We start from the raw sequence: 26,216 nt of genomic DNA on the forward strand, positions 1-26,216 counted from the left end.
GGTGAACGAGGAATGCGATATGATATTGACACTCTAAATCGATATTTAGATGTAAATATTGGGGCAAGCCCTACCACAATGCAAACAACAAGCGACAGGGGCAACCACAACAAATCAGCATCAACATTTTAGAATGTGAGGTAGACTCTGCGAGTCCTGTACATTTCTGCTTTCTGTTTTTCCAAGCGAAATCAAAAGACAAAATTTGTTCAGCAACCGCGCTCGAAACTTCTTCAACTTTTGCCGCAGGATGAAAAGCGGCAACAACCACAACAAGGAGCAACATTAACGGCAGCCAAGTGAAATGACAACAGCAATCGGCGCTCATAAAGTTCAGAAAGTTATGTTGTTATATTATACTGATATCGGTTGTTGGTTAAAACCCCACCCACCGCCCACCACTTCGACCATCTTTATTCATAGGAAAAAGTTTTATGTTTCGTTTCGAGAATTGATGTTGAAGGCTGTCGGCCGGGGGCGAAGGCCATCGACTGCGGTTTTTAAAGTCAAAGCCAGCGAAGGGGAAAATGTCCTCGAAGTTTACAATGGAAATGGGATAAGAATCGATGCGGCTGGCGGTGAAAAGCTGGCTTCGCAGGTGTCTCCATTGTTATCTAATATGATTATAGATTCTCTGAAGTAGATGAAAAATTAATGAAATATTTACAGCTTATTATATTAGGCAAACACAGAAGTGTTTGTATAATTTAAGAATCCACCATTATGCAGACCGGTATAGAAAACAGATAAGCAATTGTTTTTCACATTCTGTTTTATGCCGCTTAAATGCTATTTTAAGCTATTCAAATTATAACGCGTAGGCAAACAGCATACATTTATAAATCGTTGTGCGCACTTATAACCGGTATACGGGCATATCAAATGCCACGTGATATTGGGAAATAGCCAAGTGCTAATGAAAATACGAATGGCCTGGATATTGCCATTCCCGTTCAGTTTCCATTAACCACAACCGACTGTCGGGACTTCGGCCATAAATATTTCACATATCGTTGCTGTTCGCAACCAATTAGATTCCCGGACTGCAAATGGCGAGAATACCGAGGGCGGAAACGGAAAACTGAACCCAACTCAGTCCGGGAAAATCATTTTCAATTTCATTTATGAAAGCAAATAAATTTTCAATTGGTTTCATTCGGGCATTTTCAACCCGCTCAGCCGCCCGCCCATTCAGCTTTCACTTTCTTTTTTGGCCTGTAAAACAAATACATAGAAATTCCGAAAGGCCAAGTGCAGACAAAATCAACTTCTTATAAAGCTGCTTTCGCCGAGGGAATCCTTTTTACGTTTCCCATGTCTCCCCTCACCCATCGGCCAATAAAAGCCTGCTCAGTGCCCAGCCCACGTAGAGGCCGTAAAACTGGGCGTGGCCAAGGTGTTTACCTTCCCGCCCACTTTCGTCCTGCCAGAGACATTTAATAAGCAGTTGTTGAGCGAAGGCTCAACTCCGAAACTCTCGCCAGGAACTTCGAAGCTGCTCTTGTGGTCTTTAAATATTTCAAAACTCAATGGCCACTTATATCCGAAAACTCTGCTTTAAGTCCATTGTTTGTTGAACGGGCTTAAGTACAAGCTTAAATTGTTTTGGCTTTGGACAAAAGATGCAACAAGCTAGCAAGGTTTTTGCCTTCGTTTTCCATGAATCAAAGTTAAAGTTCTCCAGTCAGCAAATATCTTAAAGCGAGTAAAGAGTTTAATTTTGGCAATTTTTATAAAGTCACAAATTTAATATTTTCTGATACATATAAATAGATTGCAGTCACCTCACTAATTTGTTAGGTACCATTAGATTCATTAAGCAGAAATTGAAATATCTGTCTATACCATTTGCTGGAAACTACGAATAATTTCACGTTATAATGAAGATAAATGGATTAGATGAGGTATCCTAAGTCTGTATATCATCGACGTGTGTGCTGAATCTGAAATTAGTTCTTCTCGGAGGCGAAATTATGCCATCTCACCATTTATATTCCCTCCCTAAGTTTATCGACAATTCGATTTTATCCTGTGAAGTGCTTGGCTCAATCTCTTTGCTCCCGCTCCTTTGCGATTTATGTGCGCAGGCTTTCAATAAAAAATAAAAATATATTTCATTTTGCATTAACTTGACGAAGAGAAGAAGACAAAGAGCCAACCGAAAAAAATGTTTGAATATCGAAGCAGGACTCGAGACTCCTTCAGGTTAAATATGGCAAAAAGAATGTGTGCACAAATTGGCTGTCCATTTGCGTCCGCTTTGTTCATACATAATTAGATTTCCGTTTCTCTAACTCTAAACAATTTCCCCATTTTCGCAACTTTTTCATTGCTGCCCAAGGCAATTCCTATTTAATTGGCTGTCTAATACTTGGATGGTTTCCCATTCTCTCCGCTGTTCCCTTAAAAGTTCGCCAATGAAATTTCAAGCTATAATTTACCAACAATTTAAATGTTTCCTAGGGGTTCCCAACAGCCGGAACCTTTGACTTTTGACATTTATAGGTGAATAAGAATATTTTATTTGAGGCCTTTATTACTTCTCATATTAAAAGCATATATTTTCATGTTTTCCGTTCTGTGTATCTACTAAACCGGAGATGTGATCATTAAAACCGAATGAAATTCATAAGAGGGGCTCAACTTGGAAATTATTGCCAACCATTAATATTTTCCTACGGACTGTTTCTTGATGCCAAAACTTTTTCGATGCTAGCAAGAAAACCAACAGCAAAAGATAGGCAAACAATTTCTAATTGCCCTCCAAGGACTCCTTGGTATCCTCGAGGATTTGGACATCTACATAAAAAATGATTTGCTACAAATTAAAAATTACCCAACTGAGGCGTTCTGCAAACAAAAGATAGAAAGCAGAAAACTTGAACCGTTTAATTGGCAACATTTTTCAATGCATTGATAGAGGAAGGACAATAAGAAAAACAGGATGCAGAGTGCCGTTGGACAGGGGAAATAAAATAGAAATTGTAAGTGTGGGTCCTTTAAAGTTGGCTTCACTGTGACCAGAACTTTACAGTCCTAACAGAGCTTCATTCCTAATTGTTCCTTTGAGCAGCGCGGTCCTTCAACCCTCCGCCATCACCTTCTGTTGCTGTCAATAATTAGAGCTGGGAATTTCCTCCGTTTCCTTGGGTTTTCCCAAATAGATTCCGGTCCCCCGGCTGGCACGCGGATTACTCGGAACGTGGCTGCTAAGCGCCTCTAATGCCACTTGGCTGCCAGGAATGGGGCAACAAGGAGCTCACTTCCGCCTGGTTGGAGTGTAGGTTGGTCCTTTGTTTTGGACTTGGACCAGTTAGCAGTCTCTGGCCATTTCTTTTCATTATTTGCCGGCTTTAGTGTTGACTTATGTTGCTGCCCATTGACTTCGCACATGCTTTGAGTGGAAAATCACACAGGCCGTGTAATGATTTCATTCACTTTTAGGCTTTCTATTTGGCTAAAAATATATACATTTGTTTTTTGACTTTAAATTAAAAAAGATTACAGTCTGCAGCGGACCTTTTTTTAATTACTCGAAAATTTAATTAGTTTTTATTGGGCAGAAATCCAATTACTGGTGTTTTTCATTGAACTCCAGGAAGCTGGATGCCAAACTAGTTTGTTCCTAGCGAACTACTACTCTTAATTATGTGGCCTATTATCATGTTAATTGCAATTTCCCCAAATCATAAATAATAATTTCATTCAATGCATAATTTATTGAAAATCACTTGGCTGAAACTCGCATAAATTAAAGTACAACAATCGATATCTGAAGCACAAGCGTAAAGCGAAAATAAATAAACATCATGTCAAATAAAAACCACTTCCAGGGATTTAAAATTTAAATTAACAAAGAGTTTGAGATAGGGACTATTAAAGAGTAATATTTTATTGAATTTACTACAAGTATAACAGTACATGCAAGCACTTCAATTGTAAAAGGAAATTATAATCAGCTGAACAAGAACCTCGAATCATTAAATATTAAAATTAATTGGTTAATAATATGCAAATGTGTGTTAGCAATTAGGAATGAAAGAAGAGGCAAAACCAACATTTACAATGTGTGAATAAAGAGCAATACTAATAAATTTATTCTCGCACTCGCAATAATTGCGGCAACTTGAATGGTTGTGGCAGAAAAATCTTGGAAATTGCCACACATAATTATGTAAATGAGTTTCCACCCCAGCTCCGCTCGGCTCGATTGGTGCCACCGAATGGGGTTGGGTGCTGTAAAGACACATTTTAATTACCAAGAAAATGTAAATTAACCAACAAGAGATGGCAAACAGACAAACAGACAGAAGCAACATGCCGCGGCTAACAGCAAAAGGCCATAAAACCCAAATCTCATTCGCAGGATATGTGTGTCCGTTTGCGTATGTGTGTGTGCCTGTTGTCCTTTCCCTGAATATGTGAAAGTTTGCCTCTCTTTGCAAATGGCTGCGCATCTGTGATAACTTTACCCGCACACTGCCGAGCCGAACAGATCCCAACCATGAAAGGGACACAAAAAAGCATTTATGATAATAAAAATGAAATTTAAAGCATATTTAGGGATGTAGGGTCACGACCCGGACTAAGCAGCTTTAATGCATCTGTTCCCATAATTATGGGCAAATATATATGGGCATTCCATGGATATTCGTGGGAATTCGTGGGTGTGACCTGGAAACTGACACATTCACAGCTTTACACGCCCCATTAGAACTTTGACAGTTTGACAATGTCAGATATCAGAAGTTTTTTCTCAGACATTCCTAATTGAATGACTTTCACCTAAGTTAATGTGTTATGTGTGTGCAATGAAGTTTAGCGAATATTTAAAGCGACGTGTCCAAAGTGACATAGGTATGGGTAGTTAATTAATTGATTAACCTTAGCATAACGATTTTTCCGCTTATTTATCTGCGTTTCCGTTTTCAATTTTAAATGGTTGAGTGCTTCATATGCTCCATTCGTTCAGAGAAATAAAAATCCACTGACCGCTAAATAATTTAAATCAATTAACAGTGCAACAGCAACTGCAACTGTGGAAGGAGCGGAGCTTAACAGAAACAATTAAATAATTTAAACTAAAACCGTTTAAGTCATTAAATCAATTCACAGTATAACTAACGTAGGGTAAAAAAGGGCAACGAGCGAACTGCTCCAACAGAGCACTTTTATCAGCATGAAAATTGTAAAAATATGCAAAATAGTTTGCAGGAAAAACTGCATCGTTCTTGGGGAAAATGTTAGGGAAAAATGCGAAAAAAGGGCGCCAGCATTAGGGGCAATTTGTTTTGCATTACATATCACAGCAGCAGGGCACTACTATCTGATGTACATATATAGATTTTCGTGTCCCACGACACTTCCGTAATGACTGGTAAATTACTTCAACTTAAAACTTAATTGGTCATCGGGGTGGGTGACGCAATATGCCATCTAATTTGGCTGGCTTAAGGGTCAAGTTGTCCAGTGTAGAATCGAACCCAAATCCAGGACCATGCGTTTTGTTCGGTGTCAAAGGACCGATCTCCTCTTCCCCCCCTGTCAGTAAGTAACCATACAACCAACAGCTGGGGGAACATCCTGTGTGTGTGCGGGTCTCGACATAACAATAACCATTTTCGGCTCACACACAGAGAGCCAGGACTTTGAGCGCTTATGCTGCATGCCAGGGCATAGATAATGTATACGCAGTGTGGTACAGAGGGCGGTGTGAGTGTGAGTCGTACTCAGTCAGCACCACTGGCATGTCAATCAACAACTGTGCAACTTGTTCGGTCTGTTGTTCTTGCACTGGCTGAACTTTGAGGTGGGCTCGGCGGGAAATGGGAAATTGAGTTTGCAGTCCCCCAAAAAAGAGGAAAGATATCAGGAAGAGCGTGTCCCTTAAATTGTATCACCAGGCACTCGCCATTCGGTTTTCCCTGAATTATTTTTTGTTTTTTTTTTTTTCATTTCTCCTTTGCGTCACGCATCTCTGGCAATTGGCAGGCACACAAAAATCAATTGATAACAGGTGGCGTTGGCACAGGAAACGACCTGCCTTTTTCCCCCTTTGGAAGGAGTCAATGGCCCAGCCTGAGACAGGCATAAAAATCGTTATGAAAACACATAAAAATTTTAAAATTCTCGTTCCCTTCCGCCCGTGTGTGTCTCGCTCGCATGAAAATGCTCGGGGCGGTGTCACTTGTGTGTTGATATTAAGCTAAAAGGGCCATTAGCTATAAAAATACTTAAGATGGAAATGTGCGCAATGCCGCGGGGCATTCGAGTGGCAGAAAGAGAATAACACGGAAAGCAAAAGTCGCTCCACAAGAAGAAAAGCCGGGGAGCCAAACGACTCGGCAAACTGTCACCGAAGTTGTCAACAGCAGAGGCAGTCGGATTGGACTGCAGGAGGATACAGGTAACACGGTAAAGGTAGTTAGAATGTGCATATACTTTCCCCATGTCTATCTGGAAATGGCATTAACATCTTGCCATCGCTGCGTATACGTAATATATGCGGCCAGCCTTGTAAGCCGTCGGATTTTAGATGCAACGGGGCACAAATTACCAGTGAAAGGCTAAGGTTTCCATTCCTATCCATTAGATGTCAAGGATATTTATTTCCCTATTCAATTACATGCAAAGTAGTGTCTGTGGTCGTCAGGTCAAATATTTAAGAGCAACTTCATGAGAGACGAAACACTTATGCATGACTGCCGAGGAATGGAAACCATTTAAATGTTAAATACAGTTATGCAAATTTAGCAGCAGTCCAAAATCGTTAAATTGCCTTCAATTGCGCTCATTTAAGGACGTCCAATTTACTCCCAAAAGCCTGCTTACTGCTTTTCCCAAAAATCCCATAGTCTGCTTAAGCGATTCCCGCGGGTAACGCGACGGCATTTTCAATTAAACTTTTCGCATAGCATTTAATAACTCCGCATAGTTTGAAAGCCGGCTTGGTTTAACAGTCTGGGTGTTGGTACAGGTCCTTTTCTGGGGGACCCAGATGTTTGCATTAGCCCAGTTCAGTTGGGTCTGCCTAGGATATGAAAGCTTTTCCCATTGCAGCTTCCGAGAGATTACTGCCTGTTTTAAGGTGAGCATGCGCCCTAAGTGTAGGGAAACTCATTTTTAAGAGATGCTGAGAGCAGTAGAAGTTGGACTGACTCCAATTGCCATTTCCTGTCCACACAACCAAGGCATACTTGTGATGCTTACTTGTAATACCTTAATTTAAAGACTCGTTCCCTCATGTCGTTCTATTGAACTCAACAATAGTTAATTTAAAAAAAATCCTTTTTAAGCTAATACTTTAAACAACGTTTAATAAAGGTAGCTATAGTTTCATGAATCGCCTTGCCAATTGGCCAAATAACCGGTACCGTAAATTAGCTCAATATTCGTATAATTGCATGGCCTGAAATCACATGACTGGGCATTAGAGCACTCAAACCGGCATTAGGGTAAAACTTTCTGAAAGTGCCGCCGGCTGACAATCAATTTGGCAATTCCGGCGCATTAATTGCCGGTCAGATAAGACCGATGCAGCCACCGGACCTTCCGATGACCACAAACACGCTGTGATGTCAGCAATTAACAGAGTCTAATCAGGTAAGCCCAGTTATCTGTGGCACAAATGATTCACTAATTGTCATGACCAGGACAACCGCTCCGGAGACTGGATGCAGTGCGGTCCAGTCAGTTCTGTTTTCCTCGGTTCAGTCATTAAAAGAGAAAACAAACTTAATGCCTGACTTATGCCCGAGGAGGAAAGTGGAAAAGCGGGAAAGCCGGAGGCGGAACAGGAAAGTAGCAGTCACGGTGGTAAAGTCAAGCAAATAGCCAACAAGCGTCGTCCTAATGATAACAACGTGGAGTGTCCACAACGTCCAAAGCTGCAGGTGCTCTCCCACACCAATCCATTTACACTGCAAAAAATACTTAAGCGGGCATAAATTATAAAAGTAACTCATATTTTTAAACCCTTCATTAACAGTGAACCTTACTCACAATGCGATGTGATTGAATTGATAAAATATTATATCTCATTGATATAAGAGCTTTGCTGCGAGTGTCTCAAGTGCATAGGGACCAACTTATAAAACCATTAGAAATTTAAGGGCAAAAGCGGATTTACACACGCGGAGCCGCAAGGAGCGAGTTGCACGTTGGGTTAACCCGTTGCCATGTCCTGCCCGGCTGAATCCTGTTTCCCCGCATCCTGGCATCCAGGTGCTCCATGGTATGTGACTTGCTGCGTGCCGAAGTGCGCTCGTGTGCGGCAGACTTGTTATCCCGGGCATTAAATTGTTTGTACATGCAACAGACAAGACAACACGACACAAAAGGAACAGGAGGCGGACTATAAGTCAGCCTATTTGCTTGATAACAATAACAAAAGCTCCAACAAGCCATGTGAGCTCCGGAGGTGGAGGCCCCAATTGGGCCTGGCGGATGATGGAACTGCTAGACAGGATTCTGGAACATTGCCAGAGCTTTGAAACAGCTTTTTTTTATCACAAAATAACATAAACCTTCATTTATTTATTTGTTTCTGCTTTTTAACACAGTACTTTAATTTTGCGTAAAGAATTTGATTTGATTTCGTCAGCTTGTTTCCCCGGCGAGATGTGGTTTGCCTGAGTTCTTATAAACTTGGATAGCCTAACTTTTTCAATTAGCCACACCTCCAGCAAACAATTATTTTCACCCCATTACCTGTTCTTTCCTTTTATCCAGCCCTTTAAGTGTCTGCCACAAGATTTTGTATTGGCATGACAGATTATCTACACTTCTTTGATGAAGCCACATGCCCGAGAACATTCCTCAAAAATGTGACAAGTTCGCGAGGGTATACTTCGAGGTCCTGCGAGTCCTTACACTCCCACTTATAAAGGTGTGCGCTCTTAGTTGAGTTTCGCTGGAGCGTGAAATATTTTATTGCCGATATAAATCTTGTTTATGCTCGCAAAGAATAAGAATGGAACTTGGCCACAGGCAAGGATTCCAGACACTCCACCCTCCTTTTTCCGGGACCGCAGCCATCGTGGCTCACTGACTTAGTTGATGTTGTTATCGGCAAAACCAAAACCAAAAAATTCGATTTAACTTAATCGAATCTGAGGCCCCATGGAGTGTGATTCAATTCTTGCCTTGCCTAGACACTTTTCCCCAATATGTCGCCATTGTCAGACAAGTAGGTCGAAAAGGCAGGGAAAAGGGGAAAAGCCAGGGGGCAAACTCAACTGGTGGAGACCAGCAAAGGCAATAACATTGCAAAATTGGAAAGTAAATGTGAAAATCGTGTTTTAAATGCTTTCAACGTCAGACCATTCCGTCGGCAAAACACTTTCGACAGTTTGGCATTTATCAAGTTTGAATCCGGCTGACAAAACAATTTAAAATTTGTTGCCTTGGCAAAGCTGATCTAATTGAAATGTTTGCCTAGGTCAAAGTAACACATGGGGACAGGATATCTCGAGAGTCATAGAAAAGAAAGTTCAGTTTGTCGTTAAGGAAGATTGAGAGTGCTCAGGCTTATTTTCGATCCGACTTTTCTAGTGCTTAAGAAATTCACAAGTTTTCCAGTGCCAATTATATTTATACAATTTTCATTTGGAGAGCAATCGGGTATTTCTCTATTAAATAAAAATATATGAATCCACTTAGGGTTGATGCATAAAATCCATAAACTGCATATTAATCCCTCCTTAATCAACTCATGAAATTGTAGAGTGCATTCATTTTCCTAATGCTTTAAATTAGCTGACCTAAACACCACGACTATCCAGCTTAAAATGCGCTCATTAGGAGTCGCTCGACCGCAGGACAGATGGAAATGAAGTCCTTTTCCCTTCGTTGCTCCCGGCTTTTTTCCGCGTTGTCATTTGCTGCTCATGAGCGTGTTGAAACTGCGTTGAAATGCAAATGTCGCAGGTCATGAGGCAGCTCAGTTTTTCGGCATTTTCCCCTCTAATCCTTTGCTGCAGCAAATGGAAATGCTTATAAATTATGCAAGGTGTTTTTTGTTTGTGGGAGGAAGGACATCTGGCGGACACCAGCAGACACTGTCATTGTGTTCATCCTTCATTTGGCAGGACTGGCTGCACTTCCGGGGAACGGGTGATGGAGAGGGGCGAAAGTGACGAGGAGCGCTGTTTATTCTGGCCGTGTTGTTGTTCTCCTAATAGCTGCGAGCATTGACTTTTGTTTGTGTTTGTGGCTTGTCACCAAACAGGACTAGAGCCTCGACTTTGGCAGCACTCTGGTGGGGGAAGATTGGTGGTTCAGCTTACAAAGAGTTTTCAGATTTGCATCACAAAGTAAGAATCCTGCGGCTGCTTTTTGGCAGCTACTCTTGCAATGCTTTAAGTGAAACAACTCTAAAACTTAGAATGTCCCATCTAAAACTATATTGCAAATTAGGTATACGCAAAACCTCGCCGTTGTACTCCTTCTGAATTCAAGCCTCATTGACTTTCTGCATTTCAATTAATGCAAATTTCAGCAGACCGATCTAAGAGATTGTCCTTCCCTTGCGCGAAAAGCTGCATTGCGCCTAAGTACACAGGGAGAAAAGATGTATCACAGGAGATTTAAAAACAGGGTATTATACGGAAAATTGCAGTTAAATATTTTTGGAACAATATAATTTCCTATAACATTATTAGCATGATTGGATATGGTTTTACAATCTCTATTTTATTTTTACTATTAGGAATCACTTACACTTAATTAAAGCAAACTTTAACCATTAGTAAACTTTGTACTTGTCCTCCCCATATCTTAAAAGTCAAAGAACTTGATCCATGGCACATATAAATACTTTAAGTTGGCTTAAAAGAATAGTTCGTTTTTCGACTCGAAATTTTCGTGATTTTCGGTGTGCACTGGTCCACGACAATTAGCGTGATTTTCAACGGCAGACGGAGCTGGGCGAGTGAAAGTGGGAAAAGCGGTGCGGAACGAAATGCAAATCAAGCGATGCCTGCACCAAAACGACACACAAACAAATCGCCAACTGCCGCAGTGCCAGCCGCCGGCTGTCCGCATTTCGAATGCCACAGAGTTGCAACAATTCCAACGAATTCAATTTGTCCCCAGGGAGGAGCACGGTGTAACTGATGTGGGGACTGGAAGTGGAAGCTGGAACAGCGGATCTGATGGCACTGCCTTTGACAAGTCGCTACGCCAGCGTCACGTAAAAAGCCCCCCAATGCAGCTCCTTTTGCCCGATACTGGCTTCCTTGTTGCCGCCTGACACGTGTGCAACATGCAGCTCATGACAGACAACTTTGTTGCTACACCAGCTCATGCTTGCTAGGTATGTAGGGTATATAAGACGCAAATCCAAAAGGGTTGGGGTTATAATTAAGTTCTATTACCTATGATAAGTATGTAAAATCTATATTTAATGCGAATAAATATTAGGAAACGAGAACTTCGATACTACCCACATAGTACTTGCAACTTAATAAAATGTACCTTTCCCTATTGACTATGAGAATTTAGGGGGCAGACCAATTCATAAACTCTTGGGTTATATGGTAAGTATCCACGACGGGAAACGTGCATGTAATCTGCAACAAAAAATAACTTTCAGGTAGCAGCTGAAAACTTTTCATGGCTAAAACTTTTACGCGCACGATTTGACAAGCCAAGCTGGTTGTTGCTGCTGGCATCTTCAACAGAACCTGGTTGCCACATGTTTCCGGCCCCTTGGTACACCCACTTCCTGCAAGAGGACTGCACACAATGCATTTGGTTGCCTGGGCAGACCCTGAAACCAATAGTTTGGTGTGCCACCAGATTACTCTTCACTCTATATTAAACACTTTTTAATGCCAATGCGGTGGATCAGTGGCTTAGTTGACTAAAAGCAAAGTGGAAAAGGTAATATTATATGAAATAAGAACAGTATATGCATTTGAATTATAATTACCAAGCATAGTTAAGAATAAACAAACCTCATCAACAAACATCCATAAAAGCAATTTCAAAAGTTTGAGCCTAAGTAAATGCAGAATTGAGATCCGTACCGTAGTTGCTTTCATATTCCCACTTTGCCGCTGGGCATCCTATGCGAACTCAATCTCTGACCAACTATTCCTCCATTTTGGCCCATATTAATTTGCGTGCGTGTGTGTAGTGAGTGAGAAGAGTTCATTAAAGTTTCACGTGCGAAATTATATAAAATTTTAAGTGCCCGACTTACCTGCGTGTCTGTCTGCTCCCAACTGCTCATGGCTTCCTGCCACAGCCCGTGGAGGACTGAGAGGTGCGAACAGGTCGCGGAAGTGCAAATTATTTTCCCCAGACATTTTGCAGTTGCTTACCCTTAATTGCAGTCATTACAGCTTCCTGGAGAGATTTATTATTTAATTGGAAAAAAAGTGCTTCCCTTCGCTGGATTTTTTTGGGGATCAATGATGACACGAGAATATTCCACAATGAATGCACATTTATATTAATTATTCATTTGACCTTTTTATCAGCAATGCTGCTTACTGGCTTACTCGTTTTTAAAGTTCAACTTAAATATTTATGTGGTCTTCCGCATGGAAGATTTTTAAAATAATTATCTTATCAAACGTAATTTCCATAGCGCCAAATAACAACCTCACCCAACCCGTTCAAATGTCAAGAACACAATTTTGATTGATTTTTCCACCCAAATGCCTTCAATTACTGGCGCCTTTCCGACTTTCCCTGCTCCTATCTCCATCACTATCCACCCAAATGAACACATCCTTGTATTTTGGCCCCGAATACAATAACCAAAGTCATGCTGTGACACCTCCAGTCATTTCGAATCCTGCCCCACGCCAACTTGTTGCATCCGAAATCAACTGTGATTCTCGCTTCACTGGAGAAATCACCAATGAAAAAATTGCTCTATGCCCAAAAACTGTCAGTGACACTTACAAATTGGATTTTCGACAGCGGCAAGCTGTCCTGAAGGACACACCATTATCGCGTGCTGGCATAAATTCGCTTAAAAAGATATCCCAAATAAATAATGTCGCATGTAAATAACAACAAATCAATTTTTAAATAGACGTTGAACCCGAACACGCACAACAGGACCCTATTCCCGACAACAATGAACCCTCTTCATCAGTGGGCTTAATGTGTGTGAATGTTTCCGAACAGTGGTACGAAATACTTATATAACTTTAAAACATTTTTTATCCCTTTTTATATTATCATTCCTTAAGAGACGATTTTAAGGTCAATCCCTGATTCTTACTCAAGCATGGACTTTCAAATAACATGGCTTAACCCCGATCAACCCACTGTAGCACATCCCGTAGCCCGTGGCAAAAAGGTCTCCCTGTTCTCCCTGTCAAATCCAGCCACTTTCACTTAGCCGATGCCAATGGTTTTGATAGATTCAAGTTCACAGTGGGCCGCCAGGTAGCCATTCATCTACCACCCAGCCAAGTTACCAACGAAAAGTCGGAGACAGAGGTTGTTAGCTGACTTTTGGGGGGTACTGTGTAGCTGGGCTGTTCATGCGGTTCATTGACATGGCCATCTGTGGAGCTGGGGAAGATGGGGCCGATTTAATTTTGATTAATTGCGGTAAATGTTATGTTAATTTGCTGGCACTTTTTTGGATGGCTGCCTGCGCCGTCTGTCTGTCGACCGATTTTAGATAAGCTGGTAATAGGGCGACTATTAGTGGGCGGGTCGGTAAACTAATTTTCTGTCAAGGCCTGCCACACATTGTGTGTGTTGAGTCCGCCCGGCTGAGTGTGTGCCGATTTGTATGGGCTGACAAACACTAATTAATTGCAATGAGCTCCTCTTTGAAGGGGGTTTCGTCTGACGCTTTGGATCCTGCTGTTGATTGGAGCATGCTAATTACCTAGGGATTGTCAATCATGTTAAAGCAAGTGGGGAAATTTGCACTTAAAGGTACTTCATCGAGCTATTGGCCTTTATCCAATGAATACGTGGCACAGATCGGCAAATGAATATTGATTAGTTCATTTAAAAGTGGAGTATTAATTTCATTAACTATATTGCTTTAAGCTGTGTTTTTCAATTCCCTGCATAGTTCAGCAGTTACAAACTGGAACACATAGTAAAATCTAGTTTTCTTTCAAATCCCATAAATTTGATAAGCTATTTTTTTTTGGAAAGAATTTTAAAAAACAAAATGGAAATCCTGGCAGTGGGCCTGGCGGCCCTTTTGCAACTGTTGGGCTGCTACTTTTTTTTCGCTCAGCCGCAGGATCGCTGTTCGGCGGCTCCAAATTTGGCCAGCTGGATATTCCTGGGTGCCACGTTTTTTTTCCTGTGGGACACCAAAATATATCCTCGACGATTTATGCACATGTCCGGCTACTGGCGCATCCTGATTGAGATTGTGGCCTCCGTTTTCCTGACCGAGCTGGGCACCGTCATAATTTGGTGTAGCTTGGAAAAGTTTCTGTTCAGCCTGACGAACGAGCTCGTACGTTTGATGCAATGTAGCTGTCGTCCCTCGCCTTCTGTATATTGGCTTTCAGGACTAATTACCAGCTCGATAAGCGGAGCGGTGCTGTGGTACGTCCTTGAAGCCACCGACAGCATGTACTACATAAGGAAGTTTTCCTGCAAGCTGAGAACTACATTGGGCGTATCCTGGCGGATGTTCCGCTGCTATATCCAAATGAATATGAAGGCCAAGCGCCGGGCATTAACTATGTGCCAATTAGCCAATAGGGCGAGACAATGCCAAATGACACCTTGTGAGTATTCTGAGTCGGATGAATATAGCAGTGACTAATACGGAAATCATCGACGGTCGTTTTTATGCATTTGGATATTTTGCTGATAATGAGATGTTTTACTCTTTCCTAGAACTATGATTTCTTTCTGGCAATTAATACAGAACTTATTCTTATATTATTAAAATTGCGCAAGTTTTGATAAATTCGATTGAAACTTAGTATTGAAATATAAATTAAAAATATATTAAATGTGCTATTTCAAATCGTCTTTTAACTTAATAATAAATGGCAACCATTATTTGACAAGTTATTACACTTGTAATGCTGGCATTGTGTTGATGAAAAGTTCATGACCACCCCGAAAAAAAACAGAATAAGATGTTCCGATTATTCATCGAAAGAAGCATTTCTCATACGCCCCGTCGGCCACACCCCTCGCTGTGTGCGTGGCCATAAGAAACACTCACAGAACGCAAGAGCACACCCGAATACACACAAGAAGACAGCTGAAAATGAATAAAAATGGGAGTGTCAGACGAGTTGCAGACAATCAGGGAAAACATTTGGAGATTGCCGTGCATTTCTAGGCAGCAATAGACGCCATATGCTAACTTTGATTACTTCTTCTGGCTTTTATCGCTGCTTCCCAACCCCAAATGTCTATGCCATTTCCCAGAAATGTAGGCAGAGCAGACGGGGAAAGCAAAGAAATTGTATTTCATTTTGCTGGCACTGAGAAAAGACGGAACCGGATATGCGACATTTTATCAAGTCAGGCATAAATCAGCAGCTTATGCTGGATTCCATTGGGAGATGGGTCGGCTCCATTTCCTCGCTTTAACTCAGCTTTCACTTACTTTCTTCGTTGTTCCTGCATGTTTGAAACTGGCAAATAATTTATTTTGCATAAATTTGCCAGCACTTAACGATGGGGGATCTACGCCACACCTATGAGAAGACCACGCCACCCCACCCATCCAACCACCATCACATCCTGCGCCAAAGAATGAGCGCGAGGAATATGTTCCGTGGGCGGGTCACGCTGAATTATGCCATCTAATTTGTCTGCAGGCAGGTGGTGCTCATTAATCTTACCACGCTTATGAACGGCTCTCCCGTATCCGTATGTTTTTCTCGCCGTACAGCCGCAGCACACTCCTGGGACTCCGGAAACCTGCGCTGCAGATAAGCTCTTCGCCTTTGCAGCGGACTCACGTAGCTGGTTTTGTGATTTCCTTTGCCCGCTTCAATGCCAGGCGTGGGATTTTACTTGATACCCTTTCTCTGGGATAAGGAAATGGAACATTACTAAGTTCTCTGTGCGTTAGGGAAAAATATAAAATATTAAGGATCCTCAAAAGTTGAAGCCCTAGAAAACAAAAACTTCGGAAGACTGCTGATTAAGAATATTAAAAGTTCTTACCTTTTTCAAAAGAATGCAGCAGAGCATCCAGACACCTTTTACAAACTCGATTTTCGCCCGCATAGTTCGGCACCTGACTCCGCTTAAGGCCTAATGGATTTGCGCTTTGATGTGCCAACTGCGTGTACGTGTATCAAAATCGTACGAGGGAGTGTGTAAGTTGTATGAGTGTGTGTGTGTGTGTTGGCCTGGTTGTAAGTGGTTAAGTGTCTATATTAGACGCCATCACTTGCAGTTTCCCATTTCTAAGGGCCCGCTGGTATTTTTTGGCCGTGTTTTTTGGCCCATTTTACTGCAGAGGTGGCAAGCATAAATTTCAACCTAAATGGCCTTATGAGGGCGGCCTCGAAGCTGATCCTCTGTTTATGGCCCGACCAAATGAAATGTGAGTGGGAGTCGGATTCGCATTTGGTCTGGGATTGCGTATGTATGGAAGTGCCTCGTGCTGGCCCTTTTAAATTAAAAATCCTGTCCGTGGCTTATGTTTGGGCGGTCCCAAAATTGAATTTTCCTCTCGTCCCGCTTTGATTAGCATAAAATGCGGTACGTGTTTTGGTTTGGCTGAAAAACGTGTGGTGATGTTGATGGTCTTGTGCAGAAATCATTGAAATATTAAGTGCTTTTTCAAAGAATTTTTATTTTTGTTAAAATTTAATTTTTCTTTGCACACCACATTTTTATTTGCTTATTTATCGTTTACTTTTTCCGGATCTCATTTTTTCAACAATTAAAAATTCGCTTTGCTTGTAAACAGTTTTGGTTTTCCTTTTGTTTTTGACACTTTACTTACAGTAAATATTGTAGAAATGTTTTTTCACTGCTCTCGACATTTAACTAATGAAATTTAGGTTGTTCTTGAGATTATCTATATACACACAGATTATGCTTCCAAAATTCTTTTAATTTACTTTCAGCCGGGTTCTTGTTTCCTGTCTATGGTGGGTGATTTCTTTCAAAAGGATTTATTTCTTCTGTATGCAATATTTTTTCTGCATTGACCGGTCTAAACTTAGTTATTTGCTAGGCAAAAGTTTAATATTAGTTTAGTATCTCACTTGTGTTTTTTAAACTAACTATATTCCTATTGAAACAATCTTATTTCAACGAGCAGTATCTTTTATATCATTTCATTTCCTTTCTCATTTAAGATTATGTAAAAGTATTTAAATGTAACCTTTATTTAAAAAGTGTGTTACGAATTAACAATACATATTTATATACTCTTCGGAATTTTCGCAACACCAAATTTTTGTTTTGTAATATAAGAAAATATGTGTTTTTCTAAATTGAACAGTTAAAGCAACATTTCTCTTATACAATTTAAAGTAATGAATCCATATCTTAATGAGAAAAAAGGTGTAATCGGCAAGCCGAATCCGGGAATACCCTTACACAACAATTAGGCAATTATTTAACTTTTTATCAGAGATTAGCTAATTAATAAAGATTTAATTTAGAACGACGCACATTCAGACCAGCGGATTTTACTTTACTGACTAATTGGAATCACCTCCCTCACCTCATTGTTTGGGCATGATATCTATTTAAATCTACATTTCCATCTATTTTCCACCTAGACTTACAAGAAGCTGTGGTTTAAGTAGCTTTGTACTTCTAAAGCCCCTCCTTACCTAAGAATCTGAATCAAAATTGTTCGTCATTTTGTTAATCGTTTTTAGCACATCAAAAACTATAAATATTGGACCAAAAATTACCATTGAACCTTATTTAAAGTCAAATATGTTTGCTACTGTCTTTCTTTATGTTCAGTTTCGTTTTCATTTGGTTAGTTCTTGACCGTCATGGCCAAATATTTACATTTCCTTGCGTTCAGCTTATTCATTTTTCAGCATCCATGCATAAATCAATTAACATTTATGGAAATAAATGTCGAAGAGTGAAAACTTAACACAGCGACCCCCAAAAAACTATTTACAAGGTCAACCACACAAACCGCCATCGCGCTGGGTGGAAGTGGGCGGCTGTAAGGATCGGATGGTATGGAATGGGATGGGTCAGGAGAGCAAGGACACGAATGTCGTCGCCGTTTTAGTTTTTGGCTGTCGTCGCCTTTTGTGTGCGTCTTGTCGACACAGTTTTTGCTCGCCAGTTCATTGAAATGGTGGCAGTCAATGTGTCAGATAAACAAGCCCGATGACACTTTTTGGCCATGATTCAGGGACTGATCCGGCAAACGGAGCGTGAGAGTCAAGTGTGGGAATTTATAGTTGGCCATGCAATTCTTGCCCCAAGATTTGCACAATAAACACCTTGACGGGACAGGAAAATGGGAGTGCTTGGGAAATGGCGAAAGTGGGTGGTGCTCTATCTCTGACTGTCTGCACACAAGTGGTCACATTTATGTGGACGATATGTTTGCCTTGTATGCGGGTAGCTCCTCCTCTTCTGACCCCCGTCCATTTGCAGACTCACTCTTCCTTTGTTTGCAGGACCTTGCCAGGACGTGCCCGGCTGCACACACACACGCACGCAAACAATCCTCCATGCACGCTGCCAATGACAGTTGTCAACATGACAGTTATAAGGACACTGATACAAATGTTACGGATGTTTGTCTTGGCCGGACAAGGAATGTTGTTTATAGCATGGTGTAAGTAGAGCGCAAAGATTGATTAAAAGTGCTGATAAATGGTTGCGAACTGTATGTGTCCCGTCTTAAAATTAATGGATAATTATCTCAGTGCCGTAAAAGTTAATTTGAAAAGTTTACAAATGTAGAGGCAGTGATCTTCACAATCTTCTTTTCGAAAACTTTGAAATAAGCATTAAGAACTCTTCGTTACGACTTTAAAATCTCTGATACCATTAAACATGATTTTTCTAATAGTTTCACTTAAGTGGACGTTTGAAAACACTTAGCCAACTTTGCTATTCTTAATTCCTATGACATTCGAACTTAAAGTATTTACTTGGCCACGACCTTAACTTTTATATGTTTCTTAAGAAGATTACAGAAATAAAGAACTTTGGAATAACTGCATTAGCTGAATTTGATAAAAGTAATAGAGGTACGGAAAGTTTAAGTGACCAATGGCAATGAAATTGGACAAGGGCTTGTGTATGATTGACCTTGGCTTTAAAGTTCGTAAGAATGTTCCTTTTTAGCCAGATAAAGTTGCATTCAGCAGTAAGGTTAGGATAGCACACTGCTTTAAACCATTCATTCACATTATACATACTCTAGAAAGCTTTCAAACTTTAATCCTTTTCCCTACTTTTACCGCAGTTTTGGAGCTGTTTTAGGCAGTACTGTCAGAAGTTGGTAAGTCCGTTTCAGTTGCGGAAATCCCAGCTAATGTCCGGCAATCAATGCCTGGGACCAATGTAGATCCCTCCGAGACTATCGCCGCTATCCCCGCCCACGCCGCTGCCCTCGCCGTCCTCCTCATCCTCCCCATCGTTATCCAGAAGGCCATCGTCCAGGCCAATGGCTTCCGTTCCGTTCTCCTGGCCACTTGGACCATTGTTGATGGTGGTGCCCTCGTAGGTATCGCTGTCGTCCACCAGACAACAGTCCCCGCAGTCATCCGTCGAGGAGTTGACATCGTCGCTGAGATCGTCCAGCAGCGTCACCTTGGGAGTCCGAAACTCATCCGGACATCCCACCGAAATGCCGGCGGAGGCAACCGAAATCTTGATGTTGCAGTTCGTGGAGGCGTGGCAGGCATGGGAGTGCGGAATGGGCTGCTGGAGAGTGGCCACCTGGGAGGACGCCCCGTGAGCGGGCCGGAAACTCAGATTGGGCGTCCGCTGACCCATGCTGGCGATTCCGGGGGGCATCTGGGTGTGCGACATGCTCAACGTGGGCGGCACATTCAGCACCGCTGCCCCACCGCCCACCTTGTGCTGCGAGTGGGCGTGGCCCGAGTACATCAGCTGGTGCGTGTCCGAGGCCAAATTGTGGGCAGTCAGTTGCAGCGGATGCTGATCCTTGCGTTCTGTCGAGTGGAGAAAGCAGAAGAGATGGCAACTATAAACACTTCAGATTGCAAAGTATCTGAAGGATGCGGACACGGAAGCGGAAGTGCATTCGAGGACATGTCGGCGATTGGTTTATCGCCTCCACATTGTGCAGGCATCTGTGAGGGCCTCAAGTGAATGAGCCAGCACTTCGCGTCCCCCATCACTTCCGCTTCCCACTGTCCTGGGGTTTTGCAAATGGGATGATGCGGGAGTAGAAGTATTCGCTACCCTGCTCTCAAATGAAAATGTGCATGTGCCCATGGGGGCGCTACGTGGACGTTTCGTAAAATCCAATTAATTAAATTGAAAAATAAGCTGATTGTCGTATTGAGTATTTGCGAGTCTGCCAATCCGCTGCATACAAATTTGCAGCTATGCATTCTAATCAACAATATCGTTTTATATGATTCGAAATTCCTAAACCAACACTTTAAATAGTACTTAAATTTCACAAAACTATATTAAAGCCCTATTTTAATGCAGTTATGTTTAGGGAGAAATAACATAAAAACGAATAAAATAAGTTTAAAATATTTTCTGATTTCAAAATTTAAGAGGATTTTCAAACTTAAACTCTTGTTATTTGTTTTTTTGTTTTAAGCTCTTTAAACTGAAACAGATTTCGTTTCAAGCAAAATTGCGAGACTAAAAAGTTAGACAGTTAATCAAATTTTAAAAATCCCCAGTAAGTGCTTGTTACTAAAATTAATTAAACAGATTAGGGCATACTCCCCGATCCCAAGCTCTGCGTATTTGAGAGTGCAGTGGCTTCGGAAGGGTGTGAAAACTTTCCGGTGACACCCTGCCCTCGACCTGACAAGCACCATTGTCCTGGCCATACAATGGCTCTCAAACTATGTGTGTGGTTACAAGTGGGTTCAACTGCGTTGGTATCACCTTTTCCGCCGCCATCGCCTCCGCACCTCACACCCGCCCCGCAATTATCTGTCCGCAAAACTTTCAACTAACGTGGTCGGATGGGGTAAAACCCCCGGCTGGAGGCGGAGAGTGATGGCAGAACGAGGAGGCGAGGAGGAATCCCATCATCAACTCACCCAGGGGGCCCAGAAGTTTTGGCTGGAGCGGCAGCATGAAGTCGTGGCCAGTCGTCGCCGCCCGCGGCTGGAGGCTCTGCACCGCCGGCACGCTCAAGTAGTCCGCTGCAAAGTCAGAGGAGGCGGCCGGAAAAGCCGGGAAAATGCGTTAGTGCCGTCGGAGCAAACAATGTAACGGTGGCCGAGCCAGGGCCAAAGTTTTCCCCAAAATAACCGAAAAGAAAACAAACACGAAAGCAAGGAAAAAACGAAGAAGGAAATGGAAAACCCAAGATGGTGGGAGCTTGCTTTACAAAACTTTAAAAACCACACGCAGCTAAAAATTTCTTCTACATAGCGTACTGATAAAAAAGTTGGCGGCAAGGCACAAGAAAAAAGTGAAAAGTTGCGAAATCATTTTTAATAATTCTATAGATAAATACACTCGCATAAAATATACAACTTTAGCATTTCCATCAACAGGCACTTGACAACTTTTAACTATCCATAATTGCAAAATGGGAAAATTTTATTTACAAACCAACTTTAGGCAAACAGTTTCGAAGAAAAATAAATTTATATACGTTGGCTTAAAGGCAACTTATAAGGTAACAGGCATTCAAATAAATACATTTATCGGGCAATAAATACGTAGGTATAGACAACGAATCATTCTGACATTCTGAACATATATTTTTCTAAGAAACACCATTAAGTGTACCAATAGAAAATCCTTCAAAGGAGCGTCTCTTCAGACAAACTTTTAACTATAATTGACAGTCGTTGAGAAGTTGTTACCGTGAAAATTGGTTTACTCTTGCACTTTGTATTTGAGCTGGTGCAACAAATTTAAATATTAAAATTAATTTGCCCGTACTCCCGGAGCACTCGGCGGTGCGAAGAACAAAATGAAATTTCAGCAGGTGAGGCTCGGTCAGGAATGGGTTGGGATTTTTCCACAGACACAGATGCCTTCAGGTGAGTGGGCATTGGCGCCCACTGCCTTAATTGAAATTCCTGACCAATTCCTGGCCGTTGGCATTCACTCTTGGCCCACTGTGGCCATAAATTGTTCAAGCGTTTGGCCGTCCTTTCAGTACACGGGTGTGTTTCTGGTAAATGACCACTACAGGATCGCAGAAGTAACCCTGTAGCACCAGCAGCCACTTGGCCTGCTAATGATTTAGTTGCTATTTTTGTGCCCTGCAATTTGCATCCGAAAGTGGGTAGCAAAAGCATTGCCCCCTCGACTTTGCCGCACCTCGGCATAATGCAAAGCAGCTTGGGAAAGTAAAAAAACTGGGTGGTAAACAGGAGCCGCGTCAAATGTCACCGCTCCTGCATTTCCGGCAAACAGAGAAATTTCATTTGCCCCGGAACTCGGAACGTGCCAAAGTATGCAACTCTTTTTTCTCATTGCCTTTTTTAGCGGAAAAATGGGGCCAGTTGCATTTTTCCAAGCGGCTTATAAAATGTTTCGCTACGTGTGAACTGCTCTTAAAATAGCAGCCGCAAAACAACAAAGAAAACAATTAATAAATACTTTTCTTAGAGCATCTTAAAAACATTTCTTAACTGACACCTAAGTTTTTTGTGTATAGATTGCGAAGGTAAAATAAATATAATATTAAAAGGTATTTTATAAATCTTTGAATTTAAAATTTATAGTAGAACGAAACCTTTACCTATGAAAACTTCTTATTAAGGGATTTTTTATATTAAATGTAATAATTCGATGTAATTGAAAAAGTGAAGTTTTTATGCCCAGCAATCAATTCCCCATCATATTAAACTTTGAGTCCCGACCCTTTCCGTGTATAACTACAACTTAAAACTTTCATCAGCTTTTCGAATTAGCATTTATGGTTCCTTTTTCTTTTAACACTTTCTCTCAGAGACCCCTGCCCTTTTGTCCTGAGTATCCAACATCCGAGTAAGTTCAACTAAGCAACTTTCAACTTTTGGACTAAAATTCTTTATTCTTTCGCTTTCCACAACCTCACAACTGGCTCAAGAAATTAATCGCCTTGAGAGCCGCAAACTGCCTTCCGTTTTCCCATTTGAGTAGGTCCTCATTTTTCCTGGACAAAAGAAAAAAGAAAAGTCGAGATTTGAGCTTGCACACTTGAGCTCTTGTGGCTTTAATTAAAATGCACATCATGGGGAAATTTTCTTGAACCGGTTCTTTTCATTATACATTTTTCGACAGGTTTTTCTTTCTCATATTTTTACACTTTATTTTCAATTTTTTCACGTTTATGAGTCGGGCTATTTTCCAGCACTTTGGCGGACTGGCGAGCAAATGGAAAAAGTTTTTCAATTTGTTTGACGATAAATGAACTTTATTTCTATATATGTTCGAGTGCTTTAGTGTGGGCGAGAGCATATAGAGTGTTTGCGCCGGTTTGGCCTTTTTGAAATATGACATAAAAAGGATTTTCGCCTAGCATAATAAAATTGTAATTAAAGTTAAATGCCGAATATAAAAAGAATTTGCAAAAAGCTTTTAATATGCAAATAAACATAAAAAGTTTTCCCTTTGCCCGTTTTGTGTTTGTTGCAATCTCTTTTATTGACTAACTCTCGCAGTGACAAAGTTATAGCACTCGGGTGAAATTTATAGCATGCGATAAATTTTAACAAGCTGAGGGCAACGACAACAAGAAGATGGTTTCCACACTCAAATGACTAATTGTTCCAGACGCATAAGAATACCCTACACAGACTATAAAAGAGAATAACACCGAGGGCTTTATTTGAAATTTATTATTTGACTTAATTGTTTAAATATTAAAAGTCTGCTTCTTCTATACTGCCTGTATTAACCGTCTTAAAATAAACAAATTACTTAAAAGGATACAATTAAAAAGACCTTAAACATTTTTGTAGCTCTGTTAGTTAAGTTCTTTCGACAAAGTGTATCTTCTATCTTCATTAAATAAATATTTTTCGAAATAAAAGAAGTACTGGTGCATATTTTTCTCAGTGCTTTCACGGGCATATAAAGAAATTTCTGCAAATGGTTAACAAACATTTGTGCACGTGCAGCATGCCAAGACAAAGACAAAGGGGTCGAAGAGAAGGGGCGGTGGACGGAGAAAGTAGAAAGTAGGGGGATGTACAGATAGACGGATAGACAGAAGGGCACAAGACGGGACAACACTTACAACTGATGAACGAGGGGCCGGCGGGGGCGGCTGCGGCGGCTGTGGCAACGGCTGCTGAGGCAGCTGAGCCTGTTAGCGATGCCGATGACGTCATCGCCGCCGACGCTGGGCCAAGGCCGTGGGCGTGGCCATGGGCGTGGCCGTGACTCTGGGCGGCCGGGGGCGTGGGTTGGAGCATAGGCACTTGGTAGGTCAACGCCGACATCGGCGTCGGGTCCGCCTCATTCATCGCCATCGCCATCGTGGTCGTCGTCCTTTGCGCAGGATGCAGGCCAATGACATTGACGCCGTTCACGTTCACGGTGCCTGGATTTCCGACCGGCGGACGGATGCATTTGCATTCGGATACACATATACAACACACGCATTCGATTACATGTTGTTACACCAACACACACAAAATGTAACAGTTACAAATACATTTGACAAACATTAAGGAACAAAAAAAGGAATAAATTCATTTTAGAACCATATGCAGCAACATCAATTTCGAATAAATGAGGGCAGCCAAAATTAAATTTAAGCCGCTTATAATTTGGAAAAGCCCCCAAAAGGAAAGGGTTCTTATTTATAAAAAAAACATTTCGAATGGGTGTATACGTAAAGCACAATTTATTACACATGATTAAAGTAATTATACAAATTTTTAATTCAAACAAAGGTTCAAGCTTAAATAAAATACATTTATAATTCGTTGAGATCTGTGACATGGTATAAAATTAGAAAATTATTAAAATACTGAAATTATTATTTTCTGTCTTGAAATCTTTCAGAAGGAAGCTAAGCTTATTTATGTATTTACAATGTATGTATTTGTCCATCTTTAGTAAAATGTTTAATTATTATTTGCTTTCCCCGGAGGCTTGCGCCTACAAAGATCATAAATAATCAGGATAATCTCAAGTCAACATTAATGAACTTAGTAGCACGTCAAAGTTAACCAAGAAAGGGCCAATATCCACTAGCTGGAATTGTGGGCATTAAGGAAACCCGAAGCGATTATAAATCCTCGTACGACATTAAATTTATAACCCTTGGTGAGTCCGAAATTGCTGTGCAATTGCAGCTGCTGGGAGCTGAGGATAATGGGAAATCATGTCCCCGCTCGAGTGCATATATCCACTTAAGTCTCTCGGCCCCCGGGGTTTGCAGCCTCAGCAGCATCCAGGCCACTCGCATGTGGCGAAAGTCCTGCCTTCAATGCTTTTGAATAATCAGTAAAATGGAAATTTACCACATGAAGTCCCCAGTGGCGTGGGTGGTGGGAGATTCTGGGGGTCGGCAGCACCCCGGGGAATACTAAATGCTAAATAACAGCTGACTCGCCCAGTGAAGGGTGCATAAATAATAAAATAATTAAACAAGAAATTGAATGAAATTAATTCAGGCCCCAACAGCGAGGCGAAAGCAAACCAGAAGCCAGTATCTGTGTGTGTGTGTGAGTATCTGTGTTATGTATGCTGCATGTGTGTGTGTGCGTATTAGTCTGTAGCACTGGGACTGCTCTAAATATCTGCAGGCCGAAAAAGCAATAAAACAAAAAGTAATATTCAATACAATTTGAAAGTGACAGAAAGAGGCAGAAAAGTGATGGAAAGTCGAAAACTCCGACCGTAATAATACCCTATACTCGCCCGATCATTATTTTGTAAAATATTACGTATACGTATTATTAAGAACCATATTTACACTCATTACAAATTTTTTTTTTTTTTTGAGTAACCAAAATTATGCTTTGAAAATGCTGTGTTTGTTTTGAATTAAAATATGTTTGTTGTAGTTACCGTGAGAAAAAAATAATATTTACACTTGCTCAAAACCAAATTTGATTGTCATGCACTTAATTAACATTTCTGGCAATTTTAGTTTGTGCGAGTAGCGGGTATAGATGAAGCAG

At 41.2% G+C, this 26,216-nt stretch overlaps 2 protein-coding genes and 1 long non-coding RNA gene across 8 annotated transcripts in view; 2 read left to right on the forward strand and 1 right to left on the reverse strand.

Annotated features, from left to right (window-relative positions):
• Positions 1-1,965: 1,965 nt before the first annotated feature.
• On the forward strand, positions 1,966-3,513 carry LOC120285025. Of its 2 annotated transcripts, XR_005544258.2 has the most exons (3): positions 1,966-2,205; positions 2,342-2,984; positions 3,074-3,513. It is a non-coding gene; the product is annotated as an uncharacterized LOC120285025 (long non-coding RNA). The 2 variants fall into 2 exon arrangements; XR_005544255.2 differs by having other exon boundaries at positions 1,966-2,984.
• Positions 3,514-14,093: 10,580 nt separating this feature from the next.
• Positions 14,094-14,922, forward strand: LOC6731621. The gene has a single exon (XM_002078725.4). It carries the CDS (start codon positions 14,156-14,158, stop codon positions 14,765-14,767), a length of 612 nt encoding a protein of 203 aa, XP_002078761.1. The 5' UTR covers positions 14,094-14,155; the 3' UTR covers positions 14,768-14,922.
• Positions 14,923-16,957: 2,035 nt separating this feature from the next.
• Positions 16,958-26,216, reverse strand: part of LOC6731623 (potassium voltage-gated channel protein Shaw) — a 41,653-nt gene continuing 32,394 nt past the window's right edge. The window contains exons 10-12 of one of the 5 annotated variants that reach the window (XM_016178590.3): positions 24,320-24,625; positions 21,174-21,278; positions 16,958-20,093 (exon numbers count right to left, since the gene is read on the reverse strand). In XM_016178590.3, the coding sequence (XP_016024304.1) occupies positions 19,462-20,093; positions 21,174-21,278; positions 24,320-24,625 (1,043 nt within the window). In that variant the 3' untranslated portion in view covers positions 16,958-19,461. Of the gene's footprint in view, positions 20,094-21,173; positions 21,279-24,319; positions 24,626-24,646; positions 25,833-26,216 lie in introns of those variants that run through there. The other 4 variants (XM_016178591.3, XM_039298598.2, XM_039298593.2 and 1 more) reach the window with 4 other exon arrangements.

The sequence above is a fragment of the Drosophila simulans genome, chromosome 2L, assembly GCF_016746395.2.
Source record: "Drosophila simulans strain w501 chromosome 2L, Prin_Dsim_3.1, whole genome shotgun sequence".
Lineage (NCBI taxonomy): Eukaryota > Metazoa > Arthropoda > Insecta > Diptera > Drosophilidae > Drosophila > Drosophila simulans.